Below are 20,428 nucleotides of genomic sequence, written 5' to 3'. Positions count from 1 at the left end.
GAAACAATTTTAAAAAATCAAAATGGTCTGTTAAACCTCCAATGTTTACTTTCCAAGATTTCTGAAGCCTACGTTGATGTAACTACTGTTCTCCTTTCCACACATTTGACTAAACTTATAGTCAGTATACCTACCAGACCATTACCTGGACCAGGTTAATTGCATAGGAAGATTTCCACTATGATTACAATTTTCTTAAATTAGTTTTAAAAAAGCATAGTAAAGAGTCTGAGGACAAATTATTCAACTGTTTATCATACATAAGACCGCATGACTATAATACAAAGGGGGGTTCTTTTTCATTTAACGTTACAATATACACAGCAAGTCCGGACCAGATCTTACAATCTGCACACAGGTATTTAACCTTTTCCATGCTGTTTATGTTTACAATGCACAGAAGTCCTGTAACCAAACCGTGTAGTAAAGCACACAAAACTGGACTGTAACGTAACACACGATGCAGAAGCATTGGATTTCATGACTTCCTTTATGTAAAGAGCGGCTTAAAAACTGCTTTCGTTTTTTGGTGCTTGCTAAGATGTGGCAACCAGCACAGAAAAAAATGACCTGACCCATGTATCTTCACCTTCTATTCCTAAACAGCAGTAACTACTGAATTCCTTTTGATATTGCTAGACTCAAGATGATGTCCTTTTATTCACTGTAAACTTTATGAACTACCGAGTTCAAAAATCCACCCACAGGCTTGACATTTAATTACAAAATAAATATGGATTTCCTGATTAACAACAAAAAAAATTTTTGTGGTTTATAAAAAACGGATATTCCCAAGTTTCCATTCACATTCACATAGTTTTAAGCCTTTTTTCTTTTGTCACTGTTTACATATAAAAACCTGCTTTTGTTCAGAGAAAATTGACCTAGTCAGCCACATGGAATTGACCAATAAAAAGTAATGTGGTGTTTCTGCTGAGTTGTTCTGAACAGGGTTATCGGCAGAGGTAGATTACTGCTTCTTTTCTAGGCTTCTTTGATCCCGGACAGGTAAATTCCTTAATCTTCATTCTCCCAACTCAACCGCTCAAAAGCTTAACACCATAAAATTGGTCAATTTAAAATGGGAACACAAATTTAGCAACTGCCGGACTGTGTTACATTAAGGCAGCATAATCTCAAAACTAGGCACCTGTTACACACCAGCCTGTTCCTTTCAGGTCATGCATGGAAGTTTTGCTTTACTCGTGATCATATTCTGGACCTGTTGGTGCAACCAAGGTCTTGCTTTCAAGTTTACAAGTAGGTTAATCAGGAATACGAGAATCAACTGCTGGTTCCACAGCTTCTGGATCCAGTGTCCCTTTACCTTCAGAAGCCTGAACACATTTAGGATGTAACAGCTGTTGTAATCTTGAGTTAGATGTCAATCTATTATGTTCAGTACACAGATTGCTGTAAATGTATTGGCTATGGATTCAACAACAGTTCCAGTTTTGTTTAAGCAATAGTACAGCCATAATTTTCAACTGACATTTAAAAATGGTCTAGTTACACCTTGTGTCAAAGTGCAGAACTGCTACATTATTGGTTACAGACATCTATGTGCTATAAAAACAGCTTTGGTACAATAAATTATCAAAAAAGAAAATAAATTTTTGTAAAATTCACAGCATAATTGTGAGGCAAAAAAGCAGTCACATAAAATTCTGCATTTTTTTAAAAATGTTCAGGATGAACAGAAGACATCTTTGTGCAGAAGAAATGGTGGAGATACCACGTGCCGAGAAAAAGCAAAAGAAAAAGTAAAAAGCAGGAAGGGACACAGCTGTAGCTATTTCCATCAAAGCAAACCACTACTTCTGTGACCTTCAACCAATAAGGAAGTCAACTTTATGACACACGCAAAGTGACCTTGCAATACCTTACAATTAGTGGGTCACAAAAGTCTATTTTAAAAGAAAGGCCTCTTGAATTACCCATTCTCTGTGTTTTCAGCATTAAGGACTGTCTGCAAAAGCATGTCCAAAAGTGATTGCATCTGAAATGGTAGGCTCTTCTAATTTCGAGTCCAAATCCATAAGGCCAAAGGTTATCCCAAAGACCACCACTCAGACCTCCCCAGGACTGGCCACAACTGACCCGTTGATTGCTTCTCAGTGCACCTTGGTTAGGAGACCAGTCACGTTCCGTTACTATCTCACTGTGGCCTCGACAACGGGAGACCCACAGGATCCCAGGCAATTGCTGCTTTGCTCCTCAGTAGGTTCAGACAGGAGAGTTCTGATCCCGCCACTTAGCATGCTTACTGCGCCTTACAAACTCCAATACAACCGTCCCTTCCATACAGCTGAAGGTGATGTTTGTGTGAGCTGGAGGTCCCTCTTCCTTACAGTACTGCATTTCCGTGCCCAAGTGTGTTTAGAGGACTTAAAAACCCAAATTTCCCACCCCCCACCCTAAACAAAATGAAAACAAAACAAAAACGGGAAGGAAAAAAGGAAAGACAAAAAAGGAAGGAAAAACACCCTCATGGGGCCCTTTATGCAAATTATGTGCAGTGCCTTTTATTTTAAAATTAGTTGGCAAATGATTAAGACCAACATCTGAACAACAACTTCTGTGGAATAGAAAGACAAAAACCCCACTATGACTGGGATGTGGCGAGTTAAGATGGGGGAGGCAGAAAGAGGACACCTCTGAGCTATCCGCAAAGATGGGTTTGGACATGGCTCTTTTAAAAACTTCATTGTCCCTTTGCAATCTTTTCAAGTTAAAAAAAAAAAAAAAAAAAGTCAGCTTTGCCCTCTTGTAGCGGTTCAGTGTGTTAATCTCCTTCTGATTCAAGCAGCTTTGCACTTTGTTTTTTGGAAAAAAACACCACTTCTATAAAAACACACAAGAAACAAACTCAAGTTTCAATTTAGTCACGAGCTAGCTACAGGACTCTGTTGCACACAAACTCCTGTCATGGGGGACTCTTCTCTATCAGCCCCTTGCCTCATTGTCAGATGTCCTTCAGTCATGTAATGTGCAGGACCTGTATTAGCAGAAAATTGGTATGTTGGATGTCCAGCTATGCCAGTCTCTTGGCGGGGATTGGAGTAGACGGTTAAATTAACGTCCATAGCTCCATTCTGTCCAAAGTCCAAGGTATTAGCAGCCACTGGGCGATTCTGGTAGGCCTGATTGCCTTGATTACCAGTAGAGGAGGAAGATGTAGAGGAAGAAGTAGTTGAGGAAGACAGGGATGTCATGGAGTGGTGACTATGGCCAACCTCCATAGAATCCTGGGTAGAGGAGCTATTTGTTGGAGAATTGTAGACCCTTGGCCTGGTCCGGTTGCCCAAGGCTTGTTGTCCATGGTGGTGGTGGTGATGGTGGTGGTGGTGATGGTGATGGGAACTGTTTCCATGGTGATGATGCAATGCATTCTGTTGAGGGGCTACATGAAAGGTTGTTTCTTGAACGGGATGAGTTTCAACAGTGACTTGTGTAGGAGCTTCAGTGCCTGACCAACCAATGGGAGCAGGAAATTGCTGACGCACCTGTAAGAACAGATTTTAAAACCATTTATTAAGAGTACCGTTTCCAAGCTTTAATCTTCAATAAAAAGTTACAACACTAGCATTTACATTAGTTAGAGAGAGGGTTTTGAAACTTTAATGTGTTAGACAGTTCTATAACACAAACTTCCAAATGTGTTCAAGAGTGAAAAATATTTTATTATGAGAGCTTCAATTTTTAGCAAGTTACACCCATACTCATAAATTTTACTCGCCACTTTCTTTCCTTGGGAGCACTGTTTATGCCAGGAGTCAGCAAACTTCTTCTGGAAAGGGCCAGATAGTAAATATTTCTGACAGGTCAAAAGGCATTCTTTACTTCCCCCCTAAAGCTCCTCCTCTCTCCAATCTTTCCTGTTTTAATAGAACCACTAGTACCCATCTAGCTGCTCAACTATTCCTCCATCCAAACAATCAGCAAGTACTACTAAAGCTACCTCCAAAATAGAACTCAAATCTGGCCTCTTTTCTCCATCTCCACCACGACTACTCTATCCTAGATCACTATCATCTCTTGCCTCGACTAATACAACAGCCTCCTAAATCAACTCCCATCTTCCATCTTTGCCTTTTTCCAAACCATTCTCCAAAGAGTAGCAAGAACAGTCTTTTTAAAACACAAATCCAAATTAGGCAAGAAAAAGAAAAGTCATCCACACTGGAAATAAAGAAGTAAAATGGTCACTACCTGCAGATGACGTAACATTATATATGGAAAACCCTGAAGACTCCGTTAGAAAAACTGTTAGAACTAATAAATGAATTCAATAAGGTTGCAGGATATAAAATCAATACACAAAAATCGACTGCATTTCTATACACTAATATGAAACAGAAAAAGAAAACAGTCCCATATACAACTGTATCAAAAAGAATAAAATATCAAGAAATAACTTTAACCAAGGAGGTAAAAGACCTGTAGAAGAAGAAGGTCTGGAAGAAGAAGACACAAATAAATGGAAAGACAGTCCATGCTCACAGACTGGAAGAGTGTAAGAATCAATATTGTTAAAATGTCCAAACTACCCAAAGCAATCTACAGATTCAATGCAATCCCCCACAAAATTCCAATGTCGTTTTTCAAAAAAAAAAAAAAAAAAATAGAATAATCCTAAAATTTGTAATCCACAAAGAAACCCAAATAGCCAAAGCAATCTTGAGAAAGAAGAACAAAGATGGAGGCATCATGCTCCCTGATATCTAACTATACTACAAAGCTATAGCAATTAAAACAGTATGGTACTGACATAAAAACAGGCACATAGATCAATGGAATGGAAGAGAGAGCCCAGAAATAAATCTACGCGTATACGGTCAATTAATTTATGACAAAGGAACCAAGAATATACAACGGAGAAAGGACAGTCTCTTCAATAAATGGTGTTGGGAAAACTAGACAGCCACATACCAAAGAATGAAACTCAACCACACTATCTTACACCAAACACAAAAATTAACTCAAAATGGATTAAAGACTTGAATGTAAGACCTGAAACCCTAAAACTCCTAGAAGAAAACCCAGGCAGTAATAATCTCCTTGACATAGGTCTTGGTGATGATTTTTTGAATCTGACACCAAAGCAAAAGCAACAAAAGCAAAAATAAATAAATGGGACGACACCATACTAAAACGCTACTGCCCAGTAAAGGAAACCATCAACAAAATGAAAAGGCACCTTACTGAATGGGAGAAAATATTTGTCAATCATATTATCTGGTAACAGGCTAATATCCAAAATATGTAAAGAACTGATAAAACTCAACAGCAAAAATCCAAACAATCTGACTGAAAAATGGGCAGAAGATCTGGCTAGACTTGTTTCCAAAGAAGACATACAGATGGCCAATAGGTACAGGAAAAGAAGCTCAACATCATGAACCATCAGGGAAATTCAAATCAAAACCACAACGAGATATCACTTCACACCCATGAGAATGGCTATTATCAAAAAGACAACAGATAGCAAGTGTTGGTGAGGATGTGGAAAAGAGGGAACCCTCATGCTCTGCTTGGTGGGAATATAAATTAGTGCAGCCACTATGGAAAACAGTATGGGGGAGGTTCTTCAAAAAATTAAAAACAGAACTACCATATGATCCTGCAGTTCCACTTCTGGGTATTTATATGAAGAAAACAACAACACTATCTTGAAAAGATATATGTACCCCCATGTTCATTCAATTCAGCATTATTTACAAAAGCCAAAATACGGAAACAACCTAAGTGTCCATTGATGGATGAATGGATAAACAAAATAATCCAAAATCCATAAACAATCTGGCCAATGCTCATTTCTCCAACCTTTTCCTCTAGCCATCCTTCCTCTTGCTGCCTAAGTTCCTACTACACAGGATCTTCCTTCTATTCCTCTACCTAGTCAACATCTTTCAAAAGCCTCAGGGTGTTTGTACTTACTGTTCCCTTCTGCCTAGAATGCTCTGATTTCTAATTTCTGCTTGGATGCTTCTTTCTCATCATTTCAGTTCCGGAGTCTTCCCTCACCACTCTGGCTAATGCTCCCCCAATTTCTGTGGCAGAGGTTCCGAACTGTCCTCAAAAAACGTACTCTTCTTCCTGAGCACAAGGCTGCACCACGCTTACTCCCCGGCCTCCCCTGCACAGACACGGCCATACGACTGTTTCAGTCAATGGACTGTGAATGAAGGTTCCTATGTCACAGCCAGATCTGGCCCACAAAATACATCCCAAGTCATTCTGCCTGCCAGATGCAGCAGACAACTAGGCCCTTGGGGATGGGGCAGTCATAAGATGGTAGGAACCCAGGATGTGGGAGAGAGCCACGCCACTAACCTGAATACCCACTCTGGACTACTACATAAAAAAGAAACTGCACATTCTTTAAGCTACCATATTTTGGGGGGGGTCTACCTGTTATCAGTTCGGCCTATCTGAATTAATACATCCCACCCAACAAATCACTATTCTCTATTATATTATCTTGTCTTATTTTAACAGTTAAATAGTACTTGCCATTTCTATTCATTTGATTCGTTTTACTTATTTTCTGTGTCACGGTAAGCTCTGGGAAGGCAAAGCCTGTGTCATTATCACCAGTGGCTAGCACAGATCGTTAAGACCACTCAACAAAGGTGGTCTCAGAATCAAAATTCAAGAAATACTATTGAAAATAATCCAGTAGAAAAATAGGCAGAAAGTTCTCAGAAAATACTAATGGTTCTTAAACTATGAAGCTACTTAAATTCATGGAAAGAAAGAATAAGTGAAATGTAACTATACTCTGTCCAATACCAGGTTTTTCAGTTCAGACTGATCCAAAGGTGATCACACTGACTGCTTCTCCAAACTCTGTTAGTGGGAGGCTAAACTGGTAAAACTATATGGAGAGCAATTTGGCAACAGCTATCAAAATGACAAACCACATTACTCTTTGACCCAGCAATTTCACATCCAGGAATTCATATCACATATAAACTGAATGTGTGTGGATGATTTATATATAGGGTTACTTATTACAGCATTATTTGCAGTAGTAAAAAAGATTGGAAATAAGCTAAATGTCCATTAATAGGGAACAACTGCAATGACTTGGAATATCTAAACAATGGAATACTGTGTGACTGTCAAAAACAAAACAAAAAGAATGAAAAAGCTCCCTATATAATCATACAGAAAGAGCTCCATAATATATATTTTAAAACATATGTAAAACATGTTAAAATAAAAAAACAAGATGTGAAACAGTGTGCACGGTATGCTACCATTTGTGTACAAAGGTTAGGTGAAGGATATACATTTGTATTTGCTTGTATATGTATAAAACATCTCAGAAAGACTACATAAAACTAATAACATTAATTTAGAAACTGGGAGAAAGGGAGGGAGGGAGGGAGGGAGGGAGGGAGGGAAGGAAGGAAGGAAGGAAGGAAGGAAGGAAGGAAGGAAGGAAGGAAGGAAGGAAGGAAGGAAGGAAGGAAGGAAGGAAGGGAAGGTCGTTCTAAAGAATTAGGGAAAGCCTCTGGCAGTGATATTTAAGACCTGAAGGATATATAGTAATTACCAAAGCAAAGACGGAGGAAAAGCTTATTCCAGGCTGAGCACAGTCAATGTGAGAAATGTGAAAGGGAACATGGTATATAGTCTGAAAAATGAAAGAAACAAAAAAATTCCAGGAAGACCAGAATGAATGAAGAGGAGGAAGGATGCCTGGGTAGGGGCCAGATCACAGAAATCACTGAATCCTTTGTAAGAAGTCTCAATTTTTTTTAAGTACAAGAGAAAGCCAGAAACTGGCTGAAAGCAGGGGAAAGGGCTGGATCAGACTGCTCTACTGAACATTCGCTTGGCTGCAGAGAAGAGAACAGAGGTGGACTGGTGAATGAAACTGGACGCTGCTGGAAGTCCAGCTGGAATAATCTTTATAGTAAGATAAGCTAGAGATGATTGTACCAAGGGGGTGAAGTAGAGAGAACAGACACATATGCAGGATATTCAGAATCCATACTATTTACCATTGGATTCAAGGTGGGGGGTGAGGGAGAGAGGAGTCAAGGATGAACTCCCCAGGTGCCAGGTGTACAACCTGAGCAAATGGGTAAATTCAGAGCCATTTGTATTGATACAGATAAAAGCAGATGAGCTGTGGTGGAGGAGAAAATGGTGACATCGGTTTACAGGATGCATCTGTAGTGTTGTGCTGTAGGGACTTCCAAAGCGGTACTGATAGTAAATGATTAGAAATAAAGGCGTGGGGGCTTCCCTGGTGGCGCAGTGGTTGAGAATCTGCCTGCCAGTGCAGGGGACACGGGTTCGAGCCCTGGTCTGGGAAGATCCCACATGCCGCGGAGCAACTAGGCCCGTGAGCCACAATTGCTGAGCCTGCGCGTCTGGAGCCTGTGCTCCGCAACAAGAGAGGCCGCGACAGTGAGAGGCCCACGCAACGCGATGAAGAGTGGCCCCCACTTGCCACAACTAGAGAAAGCCCTTGCACAGAAACGAAGACCCAACACAGCCATAAATAAATAAATAAATAAATAAAATTTAAAAAAAAAAAGAAATAAAGGCATGGGGCTCAGGAGTGAAGTCTAGATCAGAAATAAAGAGGTAAAGTGACCGACATCGAGATGGTAGCTGCAGTCATTGGTTAAGAGCAGGTGAGGTCACCAGGAAGTGTTTAAGGTGAGAGACAGGGCACAGACCACCCACGTTACGTGGCCGAGGGGGAGAAGAGAATCCGAAAAGGAGTCAGTGAAGGAAGGGGGTGGGCCGGGATGAGGGCCATCCTGTCCGGGAAGGCAGAGGAGAGTGCTACAAAGAGCACGGAGAAGCCAGGGCTGTGTCAATGTGAGTGAGGGCCAGAGAGAGACAAGCGACTGAGTGTCCGCCGGGCTCCTCAGTAATGACCACTGTGACTCCACAGGAACAGTTTCCTGAATTGGGAAGTAGCCCAATTGGAGCAGCTGAAGACTTCTTAAAGGGTGAAGTAATAGTAGCAGAAATGTGGGGCGAGGAAGACAAGGGCCAGGGAAAGGTTTTGCTTCGGATGGGAGAGAGCTGGGGATGATCAGGTGCTGACAGGGAGGAGGCGAGCAGAGGACACAGGGGCCAGCGGCTGAGCAGGCCGAAGTCCTGTGCGGGGGGGAGGAGAGGGGCAGGGCCCGAGGTGGCTGGCCCCAGGCAGGAGCTGCTGCCCCTGCTGACAAGGGGCGGGGGAAAGGGGACGGGCACACATGGAGGCTGGGCGAGGTGGCTGGTGACACGCAGCGAGGCGTTCCTTTCTGAGGGCTGTCCCTTACACAGTGAGGAGTGAGGGAGAACAGAGAAGGGGAGGCAAAGGTTTCCAGCAAGAGTAGAAGAGTCTGAAGCAATTATTAAAGAGAATGGGAGCACGATGAGATGACCTGAGAAACATGTAAGCTTGCCGAAGTAGATGCTGGTGACTATGAATTAACAAGGGTAACAATGCATCTACAGGTACGCCTTTCTCCACCAGCACTCAGCTGCCCCAGTCCCAAGAATGGGCAGTGATACTCATCAACTTCCATTTTATTTCTCATTAGATAATATACTTGCCTCTCATTATAAACATCATAATGCAGTACTCAGTATGAATTAACTTATTATTTTACAAAGAGTGTTTAATAAATATTTTGACTATCATCATCTGCCTCACCCCTTTAAAAAATTTACTTAATTAGATTCTCTTTAACAAAAAACCTTCAAAACAAAAAATGGAGGTGAAAATCAAACCACAAACTGATTCAGAATCTAGGACTATCAGTGATAGCAGATCACGAGAGGCAGTGGCGTGCAGTAATTAAGATCACGCACCTCGGAAAGTTCCCTAAACCTTGAAGTCACAGTTCCCAAAGTAAAATGAAAATCCAAACAGGGCAAGGCTCAAAATGCTGCCGGAGTAAACGAGATAAACAAACACCTGGAGCAACGGCTGGTATGCACTCAATAAACGGCAGCTATTTCTAAACGCGGAGGGAAAAAGTTGCAAGGATGTGTAAGTTAGAATTCCTTACAACCAAGGAAGCTATGAACCTTTTAGAGTAAATGACGTTATCATTCTAAAAACACTTGGCATCCAACACTGGTACCCCCGGGCACAGTGGAGGGCGTGAACGAACGGCTGTGTGACCGCTCACCTGGGGGCTGTGTGTCTCACAGTCCATGGCCTGGACGGCGGCCGTGAAGTGCCCGCCGCTGTGCCGATGCTGGTGCGTTGGGTCCGACCTGGCTCTCCCACTGTTGCTCGTCCCCGATGATCCACCTGAAGTATCACAACACGGTACAGCTTGTGAGTGTAAAGCTAATTTTGTTCAAGTATATATCCTAAAACTATAACGAGAAGTGAGTCACCAAAAAAAATCTGTATTAACCTGGAAGTATACCAGGAAGGCTTCCAATTCTCTATGTCCTTTCACATCAACCACTGAACTAAAATATGACCAAGTTTGGTTAAGTCAGGGGAGAACTCAAGCATGTGAACCAAGTACTTCCATTTTAAAAACAATTTAAAAATTTGGCTAATAAAGAGTATTGTTTCCAAGCAGAATTTATTATACGCATAATTAAGTATTAGAGCTTTGGGGGAGGTGAATTTTTTTAGTAGCCACAAAGAATAGATTCGGGAAAAATAATTCCTCCCACCCATTAACAAACTTTAAAAAACTTTAAAATAACCCCCACTTTGTAAAGAAAAGAGGAAACATTTCAAAGCCTAATATAATATCAAAAAAACAGACCTGAGCTTGAAGATGTACTGGAGGTGGTGCCCGAAGACTGTGACTGCTCCATGGCAGGACTTGTGGATACACTATTACTTGTATTTGTACCTTCATCAGCTGTTTTCTTGAAAAAGCTGTGCTGCAGGGCATAGTAAGGTTGAATCCGAGTTTTGGGGTCATAATCAAGCATCCTTAAAATGAGGTCTTTGAACTTCAAGTAGTCAGCTACCGTATGACCCGATTCCCCAGCACGACGCCCACCAGGTCCTCCTGTTTCTACTCCAAGAATATTATGAAGTTTGCGGGTTCCTGGTGGTTTATACTCCTAAAGAGAAAAAAGATAAAAAGGCTTTCTCTAAATCTGATGGAATATGTAAAAGCCTACATAATGTCACATATGCTTACATGTATGATAATGTTGAGGCCTTCATTAAAAATATGCTTTATAGTTAGAGCCTCTATATTTTCACACGTACTATTCCGAACACACTGTAGTTAGGAGAAAGTCAATTTTGACACCAGAAATGACTATAAAGATCATCTAGCCCAGAGATCAGCAAACTATGGCCTGGCTCAGAGCCTCTTTTTATATAGCCTCCACTATGAATGGTTTTTGTATTTTTAAAGATTGTAAAAACAAACAAAACCAAGTAAGAATACGCAACAGAAGGCCACAAAGCCGAAACCTTTACTATGGGGTCCTTTACAAAGGAAGTGTGCCAACCAGTGGCTGTGAACCTCTTTTCTGCCCAATACACCTATGAACTCAGGGGCACTTACTCAGTAACAGTGGCTCATTAAAGCTTTAAAGGTCACTCCTAATAAAGAATCATGGGTCTAACCCTACCTGCTCATATGCAGATAAAAAAATCAAAAGTAAATTATTTATGCCTCATTTTACTGATAGAAAATATGTTTAATAATACATTGCCTTAATATGTGCTGAGATTTTCTGGGAACTCATTTTAACAGATAACAGTATAACCTTTAAAATCCCTATGGATACTGAATTTATTCAGAATAGTATCACTGGATTGTTGCTTCTAGGTACAATGTAGAAATTCGCAAGAGACCATCGCTCTTACTCTAAAATCAAGAACAAGCCAGGCAGCAAACAACAAAATCACTGCTTTTTAAAAACCTATCAGAGAGCTGAGGACTAAAGAAACCAGATTAACTAAATTCTAGAAAATTAACAGTCTTTCCTAGGAAAGAAGAGACTTATGGTGGGAGAAGGAGCAAATGCCACAGACGTGACTAAGAAGAGTCCAGCCCAACTCCCAACCAACTTCTAACAGCCACGTGTGGCTGGGCCAAAGGATGGGACAGGCAGACGACCCAGGGAGGGTCCCCCAGGGCGCCGCAGAGCTGGGGCCAGAGCAGCAGTATGGACACAGGTCACCCCGAGGCACCAAGAGTTAGCAGCAGGTTGCTGGCTGGGCAACAATGCATAAAAGATCTCTCCAGTTTCCAAACACCGCTTAAAACCTAAGAAGACAGTGGAGAATAGAATCTAAGTCAAGCAAACAAACAAAACAAACAAAACCCAGATTCAGCTAAACTACAAATGAAATTGACTCAGTCTCATCACACTAGTAGCCTGACAGAGTTAAGTGGCATGCCTCTTTCTAAAGGGAAATAAGATTTACTTCCATCTCAACTGTTCTTAAATACAGCAAGTCCAACATACATATAAAAAATTACAGACACATGAAACAAACAAACAAAAAGGGTCCATGATCAAGTGAAAAAAACAGTAGAAAACCCACATATATAAATGACCCAAATGTTGAAATTGACAGACAGGTAGGTATTTTAAAATAACTATGGGGTTTCCCTGGTGGAGCAGAGGTTAAGAATCTGCCTGCCAATGCAGGGGACACGGGTTCGAGCACTGGTCCAGGAAGATCCCACATGCCGCGGAGCAACTAGGCCCGTGAGCCACAACTACTGAGCCTGCGCTCTAGAGCCCACAAGCCACAACTACTGAGCCCATGTGCCACAGCTACTGAAGCCCGCGCGCCTAGAGTCCGTGCTCCGCAACAAGAGAAGCCACCACAATGAGAAACCCGCGCATCGCAACAAAGAGTAGCCCCCGCTCGCCACGACCAGAGAAAGCCCGCACACAGCAACAAAGACCCAATGCAGACAAAATAAATAAATAAATAAATTAAAAAAAAATAACTATGATAAAAAGAATTTAGTTCAAAAGCTAGGTAACGTGTGGATAGATTGGGGAGGGGGTGTTACTTAAAACTATTTTTTAAAGAAAAGATAAATTAAGTGAAAACACTAGAACTAAAAAAATGCATCCATTTAATGGTTTTAACAGCAGACTGGGCTCAACAGAAGAAAAACAATCAGTGAACTAGAAAGAGCAAAGAAATTACCTAAGCTAACACACAAAAAGAAAACAAAATGAATAAACCAAACAGAGACCTCTAATAGTAAGCACTATAACATATATTTAATTGAATAATTAGCAGGAGAAGAGAGAGTGAAGCAGAACAAATATTTGAAAGGATGATGTCTGAGCACTTTCAAAAATTGATGAAAGAGATTAACCCACAGGTCTAACAAACTCAGCAAACTCCATGGAAAATAAATACAAGGAAAACTATACATAAGAACCTAATAGTCAAACTGCTGAAAAATCAAACATTAAAAAAAAAAGCAAAAAAAAAAAAAAGAGGTTGAACGAAAAGATCTACAAAATTCATACCAGCTTTTATATGTCATGTTTGAGTGTGCCACCCAAATTGCTTGCTTCTTTACTCTTCTCTTCCACAGAAGATCCCTGTGCTAAAGGCATTTTCCTTCTTCGCTATATCCCCAACTTCTCTTTCTCAGCGTGAGAGCGTGCTAAGCGCAGCTGGAGAAGACCTGAGCTTGCTTTCTAGCCCTACCATTCCTTGCTGTGGTCGCCAAAGAATTTATTTAACACTCTTGAATCTCAGTTTTCTGATGTGTAAAAATGAAACCAAGAATATCTATTATTACTATCGTCATCTTCTTATTGTGAGAACCAAATAAAAACATCTTAAAGTACAATAATAAAAAAAAAAGCATCAAAATCAGCCAGGGGGAAGAGAGAGAAATATTTCATAAAGAAAACAATGCTTAGAAAAACCACGGACTTTTCTTCAGAAACAATGTAATACAGAAAACAATGTCATTAACATATTTAAACAACTTCATTTTCTTTTGCTGAAATGTAAACCTAAAATTCTATATCAATTTGTAATTTCCATATCCATGGAAAATATCTGCCCCAAAACGAAGGTGAATAAAGATATTTTCAGATAAACAACTGCTGAGAGAATTCATCAGCAGAAGTTATTCACTATAAAATAAAAAGTTAAAGGAAGTTCTTCAAGCTGAAGGAACATAATACAAGACTGAAGTCAGGAACTGCAAAAAGAAATGAAAAATTCTATGGGTAAAATGAAAAGAACTTTTTTTTTCTTTTGGGCTTGCAGGATCTTAGTTCCCAAACCAGGGACTGAACTCGGGGCCACAGCAGTAAAAGCTCCAAGTCCTAACCACTGGACCACCAGGGAATTCCCGAAAAGAACTTTTTATTTTATTTTTTATGTGTTTTTAAATCTCTTCTAAAAATCATTTTTAATTTAAGTAGTCAATGTGTTGTGAGGGTTATAACATATGCGTAAGTGATATATGACGACAAGAGACGGAAGGGGTTAGATAAAAGCACGTGGTTATCACACGGTTTATCAAGTGATATAACACTTTGTTAAGTTCAACTGGTAAGTTAAAGATGCATGTAGTAAAAGCAACACTAAAAATTACACACAGAAGAACAGCTAAACAGTCAATTAAGAAAAGGTGAAATAAAATACCAAAAAGTACTCAACTCAAAAGAAGGCAGTAAAGAAGGAACAGGGAACAAAGAACAGATAAAACAAATAGAATACAAATAAGGCAAAAGTCTAAAACCCAAACCCCTGAATAATTAAATAGGCTAAATATTCATTGTGAAAGAAAGATACTATTTGACTAGATTAAAAAGGATGACTCAACTACATTTTGTATACAAAAGTCATACTTTACATACAAAAGTATGAACAGGTTTACAGTAAAAGGGTAAAAAAACAACACTATAAAAATGTTAAGAATTAAAAAGCCAGTATAGCTAGAGTAATATTAGACAAAGTAGACTTAAAGACAAAAATATTATTAGAGATAAAGAGGAATATTTCATGGTAATGAAAGACTGAATTTATCACCAAGTCCTAACAATACTAAATAGGTATACCTATTAAGAGAGCTTCAAAAAACATAAAGCAACTGAAGGAGATTAAGACAAATCCAGTATCATCACTAAAGATGAACACTCCTCTCAGTTATTGATAAAACAAATATACACAGACAGACACACACAAAGGAAGGATGTACAGATTCTCGAAGAAAGATAAGGCCAACAGGCACATGAAAAGATGCTCAACATCGCTGATTATTAGAGAAACGCAAATCAAAACTACAATGAGGTATCACCTCACACCAGTCAGAATGTCCATTATGGAGAAGTCTATAAATAATAAATGCTGGAGAAGGTGTGGTGAAAAGGGAACCCTCCTGCACTGTTGGTGGGAATGTAATTTGGTACAACCGCTATGGAGGTTCCTTAAAAACTAAAAATAGAGTTACCATATGACCCTGCAATCTGACTCCTGGACATATATCCAGAGAAAACAAATTCAGAAAGATACAAACACCCCGATGTTCACTGCAGGACTATTTACTGGGTTGGCCAAAAAGTTCGTTTGGGTTTTTTCCGTAACATCTTTTTTTCTTGCAGAAAAACCCGAACTTTTTGGCCAACCCAATACAATAGCCAAGACATGGAAGCAACCTAAATGTCCATCGACAGGTGAGTGGATAAAGATGATGTGGGGTGTATATATATATCTCTCTCTATATATAGCAAAATATTACTCAGCCATAGAAAAGAATGAAATAATGCCATCTGCAGCAACATGGATGGACCTAGAGATTATCATACTAAGTGAAATAAGCCAGACAAAGAAAGACAAATAGATCACTTATATGTGGAATCTAAAAAAAAAAAAAAGAAAAGAAAAGAAAGATGCAAATGAACTTACTTTCAAAACAGAAATAGACCTACAGACATAGAAAACAAATTTATGGTTACCAAAGGGGAAAAGGGATGGGGGAGGGATAAATTAAGAGTTTGGGATTAACATATACACACTAGTATATATAAAACAGATAACCAACAAGGACATACTAGATATTTTGCAATAACCTAGAAGGGAAAAGAATCTGAAAAAGAATGTATGTAGGTATGTATAACTGAATTACTATGCTGTACATCTGAAACGAATACAACATTGTAAATCAACTACATATACTTCAATTTTAAAAAAACTTTGAAAGGAGAGCATCTTCATAAACTTGAGGAAGGTAAAGATTTCTTAGAATACAAAAAACACTATTCATAAAAAAAGAGATTAAATTTCCTGCTCATTAAAAACTACTACTAAGAAAAGAAATAGGCGAGCCGCAGTCTGAGAATAAATACTGACATATATGTGACGAAGGACTTATATCCATTACATGTTAAAAAAAAGAACTCCTACAGCTCAACAATTAAACATCCCAATAACAAACAGGCAAAAGACTGGAAAGACTATCACAAAAGAAGATACATGAATGGCTAATGAGCACATGAAAAGGTGGTCACTATCATCAGTCATGGGGAAATGCAAATGAAAACCACTATATACCCATTAGAATGGCTAAAATCAAAAAGACCAACCACATCAAATGGTGAGGATGTCATGCAACTGGAACTCTCATCCCTTGTGGGGATGCAAAATGATAAAACTGTGGGAAACTGTTTGCTCTTTTCTTACGAAGGTAAACACATACACCCTATGATCTGGCAATTCTAAGTAGTGACCCCAGAGAAATGAAAACTTAAGTGTACGAAAGTTGATACAAGAATGTTCCCAGTAGCCTTATTCATAATAGTCCTAAACTGGAAACAACCCAAAACATCCACTGACAGGTAAATATAAATACAGTATTTCCATTCAATGAAATACTATGAAGCAATAAAATGGAGTAACTTCTGAGACACAATATGGATGAATCTCCAAAAACAATGTCTGTTAAGTGAAAGAAACAAAGTAATAAATACTATACAGATCCCATTTACATGAATTTTTCCTATGAATAGCCAAAACTAACCTATGATGACAGAAATCAGAAACTGAGGGTGAGATGACAGAAACGGATATAAGAGGTGGTGGAAGTACTCTATGCCTTGTTTTAGGTAGTGGATATATACTGTTGTATTTAAAAGCTAAAAAGTTAGAACACTTAAAATACTCATCTTACTGTATATAAACTATACTTCAACAAAATAGCATCGTTTATACTCTTAATTCTTCATCCCCCTTCCCCACCAAAGGAAAAAAATAGATAGTAGGTATGGATTTCATTACTAGGAAGCTAAAATGGGCCCTTGAAACATAAAATGAGAAATTAAAAGTAAAAATAACATCACTAAGGAAATAAAGCAAACAAATATACCCAATGATAGTGCATGCACACCTGTTTATACTTAGGGTTAAAATCCCTAGTGCATCGTTATAATGTAACCATTTGGTTATGGATTTGATTTTTTTGTTGCTGAAAATTTATTTCTATTTAAAGAGAAGTAATTATTTTACACTTTTAAAAACAAAAGTTTCTTAAGTCAGTTGCTTAATTGCAGCTGAAGAAAATCTCAATCTATGGTTAATTAATATGTATTAAATGTAGGTCAAGATACTCACTTTCAATTTTAAGGGAAAAGATTTAACTACTCTTTTCTGAAATGTCCTCCCTAAACAATTTAAAATAATTATACCTGAATTTTGGAGAAATGATAGGTTACAATTCACTGTGACTTAACTGTGGTTTTATAAGGCAGAGATTAGGGAAATGGAATGAGATGAATGTTTCATTTAGAAAAAGGAAAAAAAAACAGCAGAAGAAGAAGGGAAAAAAAACTTCAAACTGGAAAAAGAAGTGGCAGCCTGTATTGCAGAGAGATAAAAACATAAAGAAGGCTTCACATCCTCCATGCCAATTAAAATCAACTGGCAGGAGCAACCCTGAATGCTGCAGAAGCTCAGGACTCCTAGGCTGTGTTTTGGTTCAATGGGAAAAGGGGCCATGACTGATAAAGCTATGTGGACAAAGGCAAAAGGATTCAGGATGTCTTGCTTGGTATTTTCCATCCCTTCCTTATGGGGAGTAGGCATAATTTAGCTGCCGGATATTACAATGCCTGGAACTTCAGAGAATAAGGCAGAATGCAGTAAGTTACAAATCAATTGTGAAAGATACAATTATATATATATATATATATATATATATATATATATATATATATATATTTTTTTTTTTTTTAATATTCTTAAGAAAAAACCCATCTGATATTAAAAGTTAAGACTCCATAGCTGAAGGTGAATGACAGCACGTAAGCATCATCTTCAGTTCACTGGAAATGACACCTGGTGGCAGCATCGCTAAAACGCAAGGGCAAAATAAAAAGTGTGGCAAAAATAAAATCTCTTAAGTGTTGAAAATGCAAAAACTACAATCACAAGGTGTCTGGTATACGTATCACATACAATCACATATTTATAGATTATTTTCATCTTATACTAGAAACAAACTAGATTACAAAACATATGATTATTTTCAGATATATAAAACAAAGATGTAAATCAAGATGCAAAACTGTTATCATTTACTCTATTAAACTGACATAGCTTAGGTATCTGAAAAAAGTTCTCAGATAAAAGAAAATTACTAAAATGTACCTAACGTGTTTAAAAACCTCACTTAAATTTTAAAGATTTTGGAGATGTGAAACTCCTGTTACCCAAGCTAGGAATCTGAAATCTATCGAAGGACCATTTAGTCAGTTCATATTCTTGCCACAAACTGCTTAAGTCAAAAATCCTTTTCTCTCATCTGAACTTAAAAAAAAAGAGCCATTTACTGCAATTATGACTTCCACTGTTCACAGCTGCAGTATTGTTAACTGTGACTTCACTACATACTCAAACTATGAGAAACAAAGGTCAAACTTACTAATTCTACTGTGGAAACAAGGCATGGTGATTTGATCAGCTACCTCAAAAGGCAGGCATATAGTTTCAAAATGAAGCCTTAAAGAGCACTAAGCAAACACTGGTCCATACAGATAGTTCAGGTCAAACTCTATAACCAACTTATGAAGAAAATATATACCTAAGTTATCAATGGAACTACTGTTAATAACTGACTTCAGCAACACTGATTTCAAGTAAATACAAAATGCGCTATATAGAGACAGCTCAGTAAAAGAAATAAAAAAGGCTCAAAAAAAGTATTTCCCTATTTTACCCGTTTTCCATCTTTGGTCTTCTTTAAGTTCCAAGTGCCATCTGGCAACTTCTCAAAGAACTTTCTTGCTTTTGGTGCTTGGTCAAGAATATGAGCAGGTGGAATACCCAGAACTTCCACTATTTTATTCATCTGATCTACCTGTATTAAAAATAAAAACAAAAAACCTGTAATTTCTACTGTAGGACATCCTATCTGTGCTCATCAATTCATTCATTCATTCATTCATAAATTAGAAATAAATAAATCAAGCATCTCCTGTGTGTTGGGCACTCCTCGGGGCAGTAAGCATAGAATAATGAACACAAGAGATAAAGTCCCTGCCCTCCTTGAGCCCCACACTCCACAGAGGGGAGGGCACACAATTAAGCAAACACATATATCCATGGGATGGCAGGTGGTCATGGATACAATGGAGAGTAAGGAAATGATTGGAGGGAGTTTTAAAGTTTAAGTTTTGGGAGAATTTTAGTTAAATAATCACACACACAGAAAAAAAAAACCCAAAGGCTTAAAAGTGTGGACCCAATAAAAGTATTTTTTTAAAGTGCAGATTAATTCACTCAAATACTGAGCGTCTACTATATGCTGGAAACCATGCCCACTAGAACACAGCAATAAACAAAACAGACAAAAATCCCTGCCCAAAAGTTCGTGTTATAGAGGAAGAGATCACCAAGAAGCAAATACATAATAAGCAAATACATATCAGATGATCACTAAGAACCATGGAGCAAATTAAAAGGGGATGGAGAGTGAGAAGGGCACTGCAACTTAAAACAGGGTGTCACGAAAGGCTTCCCCGAGAAGGTGACATGAGAGCAAAAACATGAAGGCCGCGAGGGCAGGAGCAAGAGCACTCCAGGCACGGAGGAAAGAATGAACGCCAAGGGCCCTGGTACAGGCCTGTGGTTCGTAGGGACCTGAGAGAGAGTTGTGTGTGCTGGGCCGGGAGACGGAGGCGGGGACAGGGGACAGGACAGCAGGGAGAGGTGGAGAGAGAACAGGAGACAGAGGGAGTAAGGGATTTTCAAGCTACTCAAAAGGGCTCTGGCTTTCACCATGAGTGAGATGGAAGCCACTGAAGTTTCAGATGCTCCTAATATTGTTTAAGCCCATGAAAAAGGTACTATTACCTTTATATTATTTATTATTAAAAGAAAACCAAAGACACACTTATGGCAGTTCTGCCAAAGAGCAGCTCACTGGCCAGAGTGAAGTGATTTAAAAGGAAGGAGGAAGGGACACGTTTCTGACACTAT

General features: G+C 38.9%; 1 protein-coding gene across 8 annotated transcripts in view; it reads right to left on the bottom strand.

Moving 5' to 3' along the window:
* Nucleotides 1-233: 233 nt before the first annotated feature.
* Nucleotides 234-20,428, bottom strand: part of DYRK1A (dual specificity tyrosine phosphorylation regulated kinase 1A) — a 150,185-nt gene continuing 129,990 nt past the window's right edge. For all 8 annotated transcript variants that reach the window (XM_068547076.1, XM_068547082.1, XM_068547081.1 and 5 more), the window contains 4 exons: nt 19,167-19,307; nt 10,758-11,064; nt 10,158-10,282; nt 234-3,506 (listed from right to left, as the gene is read on the bottom strand). In XM_068547076.1, coding sequence (XP_068403177.1) covers nt 2,886-3,506; nt 10,158-10,282; nt 10,758-11,064; nt 19,167-19,307 — 1,194 coding nt within the window. In that variant the 3' untranslated portion in view covers nt 234-2,885. The remainder of the gene's footprint in view (nt 3,507-10,157; nt 10,283-10,757; nt 11,065-19,166; nt 19,308-20,428) is intronic.

Source organism: Eschrichtius robustus, chromosome 6 (genome assembly GCF_028021215.1).
Source record: "Eschrichtius robustus isolate mEscRob2 chromosome 6, mEscRob2.pri, whole genome shotgun sequence".
NCBI lineage: Eukaryota > Metazoa > Chordata > Mammalia > Artiodactyla > Eschrichtiidae > Eschrichtius > Eschrichtius robustus.
The sequence above is the reverse complement of the archived record's forward strand: the minus strand, read 5'-3'. Positions and strand labels throughout refer to the sequence as shown.